The sequence below is a fragment of the Tubulanus polymorphus genome, chromosome 6 (genome assembly GCF_964204645.1).
Source record: "Tubulanus polymorphus chromosome 6, tnTubPoly1.2, whole genome shotgun sequence".
NCBI classification, from domain to species: domain Eukaryota; kingdom Metazoa; phylum Nemertea; class Palaeonemertea; order Tubulaniformes; family Tubulanidae; genus Tubulanus; species Tubulanus polymorphus.
In genome coordinates, this window is record NC_134030.1 from 171,283 (window position 1) to 183,885 (window position 12,603).

At 40.1% G+C, this 12,603-nt stretch overlaps 2 protein-coding genes and 1 non-coding gene across 4 annotated transcripts; 2 read left to right on the forward strand and 1 right to left on the reverse strand.

The window, feature by feature from the left end:
* Nucleotides 1-58: 58 nt before the first annotated feature.
* LOC141907108 (uncharacterized) lies at nucleotides 59-4,387 on the forward strand. The gene is made up of 8 exons (XM_074796676.1): nucleotides 59-106; nucleotides 210-319; nucleotides 699-897; nucleotides 1,703-1,776; nucleotides 1,987-2,173; nucleotides 2,449-2,798; nucleotides 3,145-3,369; nucleotides 3,580-4,387. Exons 3-8 carry the CDS (start codon nucleotides 717-719, stop codon nucleotides 3,703-3,705), a joined length of 1,143 nt encoding a protein of 380 aa, XP_074652777.1. The 5' UTR covers nucleotides 59-106; nucleotides 210-319; nucleotides 699-716; the 3' UTR covers nucleotides 3,706-4,387.
* A 337-nt stretch (nucleotides 4,388-4,724) lies between these two features.
* On the forward strand, nucleotides 4,725-8,218 carry LOC141907630 (uncharacterized). Of its 2 annotated transcripts, none has more exons than XM_074797338.1 (4): nucleotides 4,725-4,916; nucleotides 6,265-6,324; nucleotides 6,399-6,691; nucleotides 6,944-8,217. In XM_074797338.1, exons 2-4 carry the CDS (start codon nucleotides 6,288-6,290, stop codon nucleotides 7,070-7,072), a joined length of 459 nt encoding a protein of 152 aa, XP_074653439.1. In that variant the 5' UTR covers nucleotides 4,725-4,916; nucleotides 6,265-6,287; the 3' UTR covers nucleotides 7,073-8,217. The 2 variants fall into 2 exon arrangements, with proteins under 2 accessions (XP_074653439.1, XP_074653440.1); XM_074797339.1 differs by lacking the exon at nucleotides 4,725-4,916 and adding an exon at nucleotides 5,999-6,068 and having other exon boundaries at nucleotides 6,944-8,218.
* Nucleotides 8,219-8,410: 192 nt separating this feature from the next.
* On the reverse strand, nucleotides 8,411-8,483 carry Trnaa-agc (transfer RNA alanine (anticodon AGC)). The gene has a single exon. It is a non-coding gene; the product is annotated as a tRNA-Ala (tRNA).
* Between the last annotated feature and the right edge of the window lie 4,120 nt (nucleotides 8,484-12,603).

Genomic DNA, 12,603 nt, shown 5'->3' on the forward strand with positions numbered 1-12,603 from the left:
CTGGATCCAGAACCTGTTGAACTGAGCCCAGAACTGTGGAACTGGGTCCAGAACTGTGGAACTGGATCACGCATATAGTTATATGTGTAACTGTGTTAAGCCTGTGGTGAGAATATTTTCGGATATATGTTTATAAAGAACGAGTTTTGAATATGTCAGATTTTCACCCTTTTTATTGCATACACTGATTATGTGTATATGTATTATAGTGTATAGGAGTGTGACAGGTTTGAACTGTATTATATCAGTACTATACACAAACCACAGTCAACTACGGGTTCAGGACATCTTTTTCATTACAGTTCAGGTAAAAAAATAGGTAATACTTGTAGGTAATACTGTACTCAGTGGATTTAACTTGATTTTATTAGAAATTACGTTACTTTTCGGGCGCTACTCGTCGATACATATGTAGCACAGGAGTCAATACACAAACCACTACGGAAAATGACTTAACTTCAAAATTCAAAACTTAATGATATTATCTCCTCGTGTCTAATGAAAACTTTGATCTGTATCTTGTATTTCATCAGTTTTAATATTGTTAGAACTGATGAAAGCAGCACGGGAGCCTCAATTCTAACTTAGACTAATTTCAGGCAACTGGAAAATAAATCAGGATCTGTTCTAAGTGTTATCTTTATCTACAAGTGTTGCATGTAACGAAGTTACAAGAAATTGGAAGTAGTTTTTTTCAGGAGGTTGTTGATAAAAACATGTCGTCTTTACGGAAATCAAAGTCGAAACAAAGAACTGGCGGCAGCAGTGAGAAACAACAACCTGTGCGTAAACAACAGCGCGAGGATTCTATTGTGCTGAGTCGAGAAGATGCTTTTAAAATCTATGACGTTTTAACCGCATTTAAATCATTTAAAAAACCGGAACCATCTTCAGCAGGTTTGTATCAAACCAAGACTGGTTTCAGGGCGGTGGAATAGACCTGGGAAAGGGTTCCTATAAGTCTGTTGACTCACTAACCTACACCGATAGGTAGCAAGGTATCAGTTGGTATCGTGTTGTCATGTCTTTGTTCCAAAAATTAGATTTTTCCCACAAAAGAAATGCATAAGCCCAACAGACAATACAGTTACCAGTCTATAAAACCGGCCCCAGGTCTGCCAAAATATCACTAACCCCAGGTGCTCAACTCTAACCCTAGGTCACCCGTAACCCTAACCCTAGTTTCACCAATGATCCCAACCCTTGCAGGACTCGAACCTTCGATCTCCAGCGTGCCAGACGAGTATGCCAACCACTAGACCATAGACCAGTAGTGATTAACTACGTTCGTCAGTTTGTCTGGTCAATGTGGCGACTATTGACCAGTCAGGTGGGATGACTGGTAACCAGTCAGGTGTGGCAACTGGTGACCAGTCAAGTGTGGCAACTGGTGACCAGTCAGGTGTGGCAACTGGTGACCAGTCAGGTGTGGCAACTGGTGACCAGTCAGGTGTGGCAACTGGTGACCAGTCAGGTGTGGCAACTGGTGACCAGTCAGGTGTGGCAACTGGTGACCAGTCAGGTGCGGCAACTAATAATACCCATACAAGTGTTGTTATCTCTGATTACTTTTCGGATCCCATTGCCGGTCGGGGCAAGAAAGAGGTCATCTTTAGCGATAAGGGAACGATAGCCTACCCATTGACGACGGGAGGGGGGATGTGATTCAAGCTTCTACAAAGTTATCAATTCTGTATTTCAGGAGTTTTTCTGATACACAAAACCTACCGGGCCCGACTAAAAATATGGATCAAAAAAGTGCGAGAAAGAGTGAAGGTACAAAAAAATGATACAACAATAATGTAACACTAAAAACATCATGTCTTCCCTAGAGATTATTTCTAATAAGGGTGCTTTTACCTAATTGTCGGGAGGGGGGGGGGGGTTCTGGAAAATACGGTCCATGGTATGTTGAACTTTAAAAGATCTCATCCAATTTAGGGATTGTTTATCTGAGATTGCGGTTTAAATCTCTATTAATTATAGAACAATGAAGTTGTCAAATTGATACACAATGGAATGTATGTATCACAATTAGCCAAAGAGTTTAATATTGTTGAAGAGAAGGAGGAAAGAACAAATGATGATGAGGATGAGGATGACGACGATGCTGTTTCAATAGAATCATCTTCATCGGTAGAACTTGATTCTTCTGATGACGAATTCTTTAAAGGTAATTTTGAAAATTATACAAATTCTTGATAAAAAGGTCGTTTATGGTTTTAACGCCACCGCTGGAGAATATGGCGTTATAACGAATTTGGCGAAATAAACAATGGAATTTTCATTGAATTTGAGTTTAAATTAGCGAATTTGTTCTCTGAAAAAATGTTAGCGTTTAGGGTGAGAGGTGGCAGAAAAACGACGACAGCGTTATAACGAACTGTAGATACAAAATACATGGATCTGTGGCGGCCATTTTGAAATCGTGTGAAATCTTTTTCGCAGAACTGAACGAACAATTGAAGAAAAAAATGACATCGAAAACATTGCCGAACAAAACTCCGATAGTGCGTCAATCTGCTGCTGCTGCTGCTGCTGCTGCTGCTGCTGCTGGTGGCGGTGCGGGCGGTGGTGGTGTAAAGGCACAAGGGGTTGGTAAGACTGGTGTTAAGAGCCCAGCGGGTAGTAAGGCTCCTCTAGGCGGCGTTGATGCTGAGTTCGACTTGTTCAAAGCGATGTTGGGAGGAAAAGACAAAGAAACCGGTTTCTCCATAAAAGATATGGTCAACGGTATGATAAAAAGTATCTATACAAAAGAAATGATGCAACCAGTTTCAAAGTCGGTTATTGAAAAGGTAATTGATATCTACATCTCTCGGGGTGGTGAGGGGGGTGGTGAGGGGGGGGGGTGAGGGGTAATTGTGAGTCCAGTAGCCTAATAGTCAGCTAAAGTAAAAAATCGGATAAGTACAACTGAAAGACCAAGTTACATATGAGTTGCTGTTTAAGCTCACCTTATAGAAAACTCTGATTTAAGTATAACTTTGAAATAAGCTTCTCGGCAATTCAGTGCCCAGGTTTACAGCAATTCAGAGCCCAGCTTTAAAGCAATTCAGAGCCCAGGTTTATAGCAATTTAGGACCCTGATTTTACCAGCAATATCATGAGTAACTGCAGCCCCAGCGGATTTTGTATTTGTAGCTCCCAGCCTGGTTAGCGATGAACGGTGATAGTTTGAGTCCAGACGAAAAAACTAAATACAAACAAGCTTTAGTTTATTATAAAGAAATAGCAGAAATTTGCGACGAAAAAATCGACGAAAAAGACGTGAAAGGAAACGAGAAACAAGCGGTAGATTTAACTAAAGTTTGTCAGAAACTGCAGGGGCTTAATGTCAAACTACCGGACGATATTCAAATATCAGTGGTTAGTAGAATAGTCGCAAGGGGGCGTCGCTAGAATAGATCGTGGAGTCCAAATATCACTAAAGAATTTGGTAAAAGATTTATTTATAACAAATTTTCTACTGGAGTTTAACCCGTGGTGGGGCGAGGATCTCGTCGACTCTGGTGGGGCGAGGATCTCGTCGACCCTTTTATGATAGCTCATAGTTGTTATCTTTGATACTATTTTCAGCAAGAAAATGCCGATGTTGGTGCTATGACAGAAAATCTACTGGCGGGTGTGTTCTCCGGAGTTGCTGGTGCAGCAGCCGGAGGGGCCGGTCAATCGGGAAAACAACAAGAATGTCGCCTTATGTAGACAAATCGAATGGTCGTAATTTACATATAAAATCATAATCGATATCAATTTGCATAAAATCGATATTTGTATGAATAAAGTGAAGTGTAATTTATGTAAGTTATTTATTCTGCTATATCCAGGAATGTATGTTAGAATTATTACACTATAGTTTACAGAACACAACGAGACGATGAATAAAGTGATAGTGATACAGACTATAGGAGTAATAAAGACACATTGACAGCAGATATCTGCAAACTCTAGGGGTAACACCTGAGCTTGGAGTAATCAGTCTGATAACTCCAAGCACACTCACAGTGTACTGCAGCTGGAATTTCAAAGGGGATAAATGACATTGTGGCTGCTGAAGGTTTTCAATCACCAACTGCAAATTTAAGCTTTAATCATCTATTTTTGTACATTAGCTCAATATATTTCAAAAAAATTATCAGCGTTGATAGAATATTGACATCCACTCTTGTAAGTGCAGCTGATATTCTATTTCGGGTGGATGTCAGAAGAGGGATGTAGGGTGGGGTGCCGCCGCTGTTGTGGATCACGGTTTGTTAGTACACAAGAATATGAATAAGTAATCGAATAGACGGATCGACTCTTCAGCGTGTGATTTAACATCTAATAAATTTATGTTAATTTATTTGGTAAACTGTACTGGAGGCATCGTGTTTGGTGTTTGGTTCTGTCGTAGCACATTTATGTAACTGATGTCTGCAATAAATAAACTGAATGATCCCAGTCTAAATCCTTGACTTGACTTAATTGTATATAATTCATCTCAAATCTTTCTCACAGTTAGTGTTTGTTTGTCGCGCGCGCGCTACACCGGCATCCTCCCTCTGCAGGGACTCGAACCTGATGGCATCGCTACACTCAGCCACGGCATCGGCAATCTCGATGCCATCAGGTTCGAATCCCTGCCGGGGGAGGATGTACACCGGCGGTGGGTCCAGCAACGAGACGCAGCACAGCGACGCCGGTGACATCTAGCGGTGTACAACAGTACTGCTGTAACAAGATCTATACTGTGCGGCACAGTACTGACTGCTGCGCGTGCGCGTGTGTGTAGGAAGGTGTACAGGAGAGATACCAGTACTGACTGTGTATATCAGTAGACGCTTTAACACGGGGAATACACCAGAAACTACTGTTGAATATATCTCAGTCGGGCAATCAATTCATTGATTATCTTCATCTGTTTGTATCATACACAAGTAAGTCAGATTTCGTGGATTAAAACTTGGGTCAGGGAAGGGAGGTGCCTGATGATGGTAGTAGGCCTACTGTAGTACATGTATCCTATATTCCGACCCGTTGCCAACAGCTATGGAGCTATCCTGCTACTGTTGCTCCGTTATCGTGTGACGTTATTTATTAGAAAAAATATCCCGTTGGATTTCTAATGAATATTTTCTGATGATACCATAGCAACATTGATGTACGAGCAGGAATTATCGAGTCACGAGTTACGGAGCAGTCCTCGGTATTCACATGACGTAATAGCGATCGCGATCCTCAGTGTTTGATTCGACCTCTAGGGGGCTCTGACATTCCCGTCGAATCCAACTTTAAAAACTGGCTGAATTTATCAAATAAGTCTGGATGTATATAAGTCCATTCAATAGTATATGTACCGGTATAAATTGTAAATAGTATAATTTGTAAATAACGTTAGAGTTGAGGTGTTAGTTTGTAGCATTATGATAACGTGAACTTCGTTAAATAGAGCAATGAACTTCACGGGATCAGAAAATCAGTTCGTTACATCAGATAGTTCGTTACATCCAGTAAGAAGGCAGTAATTGGGATGAAATTCTAGGTTTGTAATCACCGATATGTCACTGTTAAACGAGGTGTTCAACTGTAGGTAGGTCTGTCTAACACTGTCTGGTGACAAGGCCGATAGTTTGTGATGAATTCACAGTTTATTCACATTACAAGACGCCAGTCAATTGTAATATATTTCATATCGGGACTATTTATGCGAGTCAGTTAATAGACAACTTGTTTTATTGCCTGTCTTCAATATCGCATTGTACTATTCATGAATTATGATTCACCCATAGCACTGACCTAGTTCCAAGAAATATCTATTATAAGAAATATGTATTAGGTTTTCCCCTGTTGACCTCTTAGCTAAACAGGGTTAGTGACGTTTTATCGTCATCCCAGAATTATGTGAGTGCTTGAATCTGTTGTGTGAGAGACGTCGACTGTGACTTCAAGGGAGGAAGGGAGTTAAGGGAGGGAGTCAAGGGAGGGAGTCAAGGGAGGGAGTCAAGGGAGTTTTTTTCATTTAATCCAATTCATTAACATCAAACTGAGATAAGATACAAAAAAGAACCCGTCACGCTGGAATAAGTCAAGTGAGTTCCTAGTCTGTAATAACCTGTCTGTAATAACCTGTCTGTAATAACCTGTCTGTATATCGGATATTTTAAAGATAGTTTGCAGTTTGCTGGTCTCACCAAAGTGAACTCATGTCATGTGTTTATTTATTCTGTTTTGGTTCTTGGTTCCCAATGATCAGCACTGTTCCTGTAAGTATTTTCTGTTTTGCAGATTGATTGACAGTGATCTGTACAATGGACCCTTCAGCCCCTCCACCCGCTTACAGTGAGGGTAATTATACACAGTCTCATCCTACACATCTCCGGCTAAACATCGTCGAATTCATGTTTGAATTATTATTTCAGCCATGAAACAGCCGCCAGGTCCGCCAGCTATGTATTCAACTCAAGCACCTTACGGGGCTCCACCAGGGGGTGCTGCATATCCCCCTCAACACGGGGGTCAGTACCCCCCACCTCCCCCTCCGACCCAATACGGTTCGCCTTATCCACAAACTCAGTACTCTTCTCCCTATCCTCAGACACAATATTCATCGCCCCAACAATACGGGCAACCTGTGATAACGCCCCCTACTGGATACACGGCTAATGCTGGCAATACTGTCGTCGTCGTAGGAGCTGGATGTCAAACGTGTCAGGTACGTTTACACCGCCACCTAGTGGCTCATATGCTTACAGCGCCACCTAGTGGCTGATATACCTACAGCGCCACCTAATGGTTGGTACATCAACAGCACCTGGCCCATATGCTAACAGCACCACCTAGAGGCTGGTACATCAACAGCGCCACCTAGTGGCCGATATGCTTACAGCGCCACCTATTGGTCGGTACATTTACAGCGCCACCTTGTGTCACAGGTGACTAACCGATTGATTGTTGTATTTTTTAGGCCGGCACGTATGTTGAAGAGTTCACGGCCTGCGGAATAATCCTCGCAATTCTATTTTTCCCTTGGGGAATTTTATGTTGTTTGTTAATGAGAGAACGACGATGTCCGAGATGTAATCGATTGATGTAGATACGCGTCACCAGATGGCGAATGAGTAGCTGAATGAAATTATGCTAATACATATTAACTGTTATATATATATATATATAATACCGATTAATCGTGACGTCACTGTCCATTCCGGACAGCTGTGATTACGTTACCAAGGTGATATATGTTACCATGGATACAGTGTCTGATAGTGTAAATAGACTATAATGAAAGCGTTAATTATCAAACATTAAACTGCTGTATTCTGACAGCCGAATCCCTCCTATGAGAGGAGGGCTCCTGACAATACCTCATGTGAGAGGAAAGCTCCTGTCGACCCCTCCTTTGAGAGGAAGGCTCCTGTCGATCCCTCCTGTGAGAGGAAGGCTCCTGTTGACCCCTCCTGTGAGAGGAAGGCTCCTGTCGATCCCTCCTGTGAGAGGAAGACTCCTCTCGATACCTCCAGTGAGAGGGAGGCTCCTGTCGACCCCATCCTGTGAGAGGAAGGCTCCTGTCGATCCCTCCTGTGAGAGGAAGGCTCCTGTCGACCCCCTCCTGTGAGAGGAAGGCTCCTGTCGACCCCATCCTGTGAGAGGAAGGCTCCTGTTGATCCCCTGTTAGAAGAGGGCTCCTGCTGAAGGTCACACTGATTCCTGCTAATTGCATTTAGCAGGTATTGTGTATTGTGTGTTTTGTCTTCAATTTTTGATATAAGATTCTTATTTTTAAGTTTGTTCCAATCATCTATGATGTAAATTTATACGATCAATTATTCTTCCCAATCATCTTTATTTTATTATTATATTCAAAGTCACAAAATTATATTGATTTATATATCCACTTAATTAGAATGCTGTATTTCTGTATGTGTGGGATCTGTTCTGTTAGTTTCCCTCCCCACTTCTTTCATCCCCTCTTTCTCTCAATCTCTCTAATTGTAAATAAATAAATCACACATATTGTCTATAATAAGAAATATCTTCTGTTCGATTACTGCACTATTGGTTATTACGGTACCCCCAGAAAGCTGCTATAAGACTGTGTCAGTAAATTCGCGTGTGTGTCGTCGTTATTCAGATAAACTGAAATTAATTTTACATGAATTAAATACCCGGTATCTGTTTTTGACGTCTGTATAATTATCAAGTTATTAAATAAATGTAAACTAATAAATCGATTGAAACGATTTAAGTGTCGGTCTTCCTACAATCCTTCCTTCATCATCGATCTCTGCGGGGATTCTATTGAACCTGATGGCATCGCCGCACGAACTGTAGTATAGCTAACTGGATGCCAGCGGGAGGGTTTTCCTAATTCATTTGGATTAGTAGCGGCAGTAAGAAAATAAAAAAAATCAGAAGAGAAAAACAATGTCTGTGGAGGACCCGGGCATCGATCCCGGTACCTCTCGCATGCTAAGCGAGCGCTCTACCATCTGAGCTAGCCCCCCGACTTATTCAGCAGTCATAAAAACTAATATATAATGGCCAAGGCATTGTGATCGTTACACAAAACAATCTGATAAATTTGAAATGAGACTTTGAGCTGATTTTCACAACTATTATCAAATGATATAAATTATTTGTTGTGAAAAATGAATATTAACGGGATCATTTCACCGTTTGACGGTGAATGCGGCTGGATGCATTTCCGGTAGACTCGCTTCCCTGTGCAGGTTTTCAGAGCTTTTACGTGGATTGCGTAGAACGGACTAAGGTCGACACCGTTCATATATATTCCAGGGCCCTCACTTACCTTTCTAAGGTTTGAGGTCTAATTTTGGTGCTACTTTTTGGATGTTAATGCCTTGATCTGCGGTACCTGAAAAATAATTGTCGCGCTAAAATGGCATGCCGATTGCGATTCTAAAACATCTACTTTAGTTTTCGGGGATTTATTAAGATTTTCGCTTTTTATTGCTACTAAAACAACAGAATTGCTTTATGATGAAAGCTATCGGGAGATAAAGCTAGTCACTACTTTTGCATAAAATTAAAGGTTATCTGACTAAAACGTTTTGTCACAGTATTTTACTTACTTTCGATGGTTCTCTGCTCCTCGTTCCCGGGGGGGGGGGGGGGGGGACAATGCGACCGAAAGATCAGGGCAACTGACGCCGAAGTCAATCTGATAGCGTCGAGGGATTTGAGAATTTCTTCAGTCTGGGTCCAATTCCAGGGAAACGAGTTTTTGCCGTTTTGCATCAACATCAGCCAATTAAAGGCGAACATCAGCTTATTGATGAAACGCGACCATTTTGTCGATTTGTATAAGGAAGTACAACCCAAACGTCTTAAGCTAAAATACTCATAGAACTGCAGACTCCGCGGTAAATCACTCGTGACACCTTCGTAAAGAGAAGGCAGTCGCTTTTATCGAGAAGTTCCAGGGACAGCAGAAAACAAACAAACAAACAAACAAACAAACAAGATGGCGACTGCTCGTGAATAGCAGTATAAAGTCCTTAATTCGGTTAACAAAGCTCCGAGATATCATTCAAACAAGAGTAAAGTTCATATATGTTTACAGAAATAAATGGTTTATTGTTTGTTGACGAACATACACAACTTTATCAAATATTCATTATATAAAATCCTAAGAAGTTTACAAACTGATGCATACAAATACAGGGTAGTCGCTGCGAGCCGGATACCCAACCCAACTCCATAGGAGGGGGAGGTACGTTTGCCCAATGCTCAAGACCAGCTGAAAGGTGTTTTCTCACCTCCCCCGATTTGGAAAGTGAAGCAAAAAATCATCACTTTGCAAACAATCATATTCAGGGTATTGCCGTGACGAGCCGGCTACCTCAATATATGAGGTATCCTATACTCAGCATTGGCTAAAGGTGTCGTCACCTTCCCAGATATGATTTGGGTAGATTTGAATCTCTCACTGAGTGACCACGAAATTAATATTGTACAGGCTAAATGAGTTGATAATATCTTTGTATTAAATACCCATATGAATAATGGCATCATTTTATTCCCTATACTATCACAATAGCTGCAGTAGATCATACATTCCATAGATCATAAACCCCTTGTTTGACAGAAGATAATAAAGAAATTGTTTCAGAAATAGAGAGTGTGGTATTAGTGGAGGTGGTTAATGGAAAAAGACCATGTCCCCGGAGTAGTGCGGTGCGGTGCGGTGCGGTGCGGTGCGGTGCGGTGCGGTGCGGTGCGGTGCGGTGCGGTGCGGTGCGGTGCGGTGCGGTGCTGTGCTGTGCTGTGCGGGAAGAAAGATTCCGTCAAACAAAGAGTTTCTAATCCACGATAAAATTAATTATTAAAAATTAATGAATTAACCCAGAAATAATATCCCTCAACCATGGTAACCATGGTAGCGAGCTTAAACCTTAATTAAATACAATGTCTGCATCGCTGATATTGATTGGTCGATTGTAAGAGATTCAATTTCCACAAAATACAAAATACAAATATTGATTACATACAATCGACTCCACATTAAGTGTTGAGCAGAATAAAAACTAACTGAGCAAAGAATAAAAGTCAGCTTGAAAACATAAAACAAATCTCCAGTTGAACATAATATGTTCAAATTGGAGATTTGTTTTCATGTTTTTCAAGATTTTATGCTCATTATTTGTGAGCAACTTATCAATAGCGAGCTTAAAGCCTACTGTATTACTGTATTACTGTATTACTGTATTACTGTATTACTGTATTACTGTATTACTGTAATACTGTATTACTGTATTACTGTATTACTGTATTACTGTATTACTGTATTACTGTATTACTGTATTACTGTATTACTGTATTACTGTATTACTGTATTACTGTATTACTGTATTACTGTATTACTGTATTACTGTATAACTGTATTACTGTATTACTGTAATATTGTATTACTGTATTACTGTATTACTGTATAACTGTATTACTGTATGCGTTTATACAAAATATTATTTGACAACTACTTAACGGAATTTCGCTACTAATGTATAGAATCTACATCAGGGGAATGAGTACCATTTAATGTTTTAGTCCAATGATCACATCCTGTAGTCCAGTGATCACATCCTGTAGTCCAGTGATCGTGAAAATCCGTTGATAGTGCGAGTGTAGTCCAATACGTGTGGTCCGATGATTGTGAAGTAGTCCGTTAGTCTTGTTTGTGATAGTCCGATATGTTGAATTCCGATGATTCTGATGTAGTCCGTTAGTCCTGTTGATGGTAGTCCAATGTGTTGAATTCCAATGATTGCGAAGTAGTCCGTTGGTCATGTGGGTAGTAATTTCACGAGTTAAAATCCCCGAGAGTATCAAACGGCTCCACCAGACTGAAAATAGAAAAGCAAGTGATGCATTGAGGGCTTTGAAAAATGTAGGATTTTAAAATTGGCAGAATCTAGAATGTAATCACACACCTAACTGAAGTAATCCTGGATCGTCCTTGTCAAACATCCCTCAGTAACAAACGACTTGAACATTCTGAAACTACTCGAGAAAATAGAAATACGACCGAAGCCGAGGTTAAACAAGATATAATAAAGAGAAAATATTGAAAATTCGGAAAATATTCACTCAACAAACTGCAGCCATACTCAATCCTCCTTGTCAAACATCTCTCAGTAACAAACGACTTGAAAATTCTAAAAATACTTGAGAAAATAGAAATACGACCGAAGCCGATGTAAAACAAGATATAATATAAAACAAGATATAATAAAAAGAAAATATTAAAGATCCGGAAAATATTCACTCAACAAACTGAAGTCATACTCAATCCTCCTGGTCAAACATCCCTCAGTAACAAACGACTTGAACATTCTGAAACTACTTGAGACAATAGAAATACGACCGAAGCCGAGGTTAAACAAGATATAATAAAGAGAAAATATTGAAAATTCGGAAAATATTCACTCAACAAACTGTAGCCATACTCAATCCTCCTTGGAAAACATCCCTCAGTAACAAACGACTTGAACATTCTGAAAATACTTGAGAAAATAGAAATACGACCGAAGCCGAGGTAAAAAAAGATATAAAAAAGAGAAAATATTGAAAATTCTGAAAATATTCACTCAACAAACTGTAGCCATACTCAATCCTCCTTGTAAAACATCCCTCAGTAGCAAACGACTTGAACATTCTGATAATACTTGAGAAATAGATACACGACCGAAGCCGAGGTTAAACAAGATATAATAAAGAAAAGATATTGAAAATTCGGAAAATATTCACTCAAACTGAAGTCATACTCAATCCTCCTTGTAAAACATCCCTCAGTAACAAACGACTTGAACATTCTGAAAATACTTGAGAAATAGATACACGACCGAAGCCGAGGTTAAACAAGATATTAAAACGAGAAAATATTGAAAATTCGGAAAATATTCACTCAAACTGAAGTCATACTCAATCCTCCTTGTCAAACATCCCTCAGTAACAAACGACTTGAACATTCTGAAAATACTTGAGAAATAGATACACGACCGAAGCCGAGGTTAAACAAGATATAAAAAAGAGAAAATATTGAAAATTCTGAAAATATTCACTCAACAAACTGTAGCCATACTCAATCCTCCTTGTAAAACATCC

Bases quoted from the DNA above. Each gene is read 5' to 3' on its own strand.
- LOC141907108 (XM_074796676.1), top strand. From the start codon at position 717: ATGTCGTCTTTACGGAAATCAAAGTCGAAACAAAGAACTGGCGGCAGC. The intron at 2,174-2,448 runs GTAATTTTGAAA...TCTTTTTCGCAG, and splicing joins TGATGACGAATTCTTTAAAG to AACTGAACGAACAATTGAAG. The intron at 3,370-3,579 runs GTTAGTAGAATA...TACTATTTTCAG, and splicing joins ACGATATTCAAATATCAGTG to CAAGAAAATGCCGATGTTGG.
- LOC141907630 (XM_074797338.1), top strand. From the start codon at position 6,288: ATGGACCCTTCAGCCCCTCCACCCGCTTACAGTGAGG. The intron at 6,325-6,398 runs GTAATTATACAC...TTATTATTTCAG, and splicing joins TCCACCCGCTTACAGTGAGG to CCATGAAACAGCCGCCAGGT. The intron at 6,692-6,943 runs GTACGTTTACAC...TGTATTTTTTAG, and splicing joins CTGGATGTCAAACGTGTCAG to GCCGGCACGTATGTTGAAGA.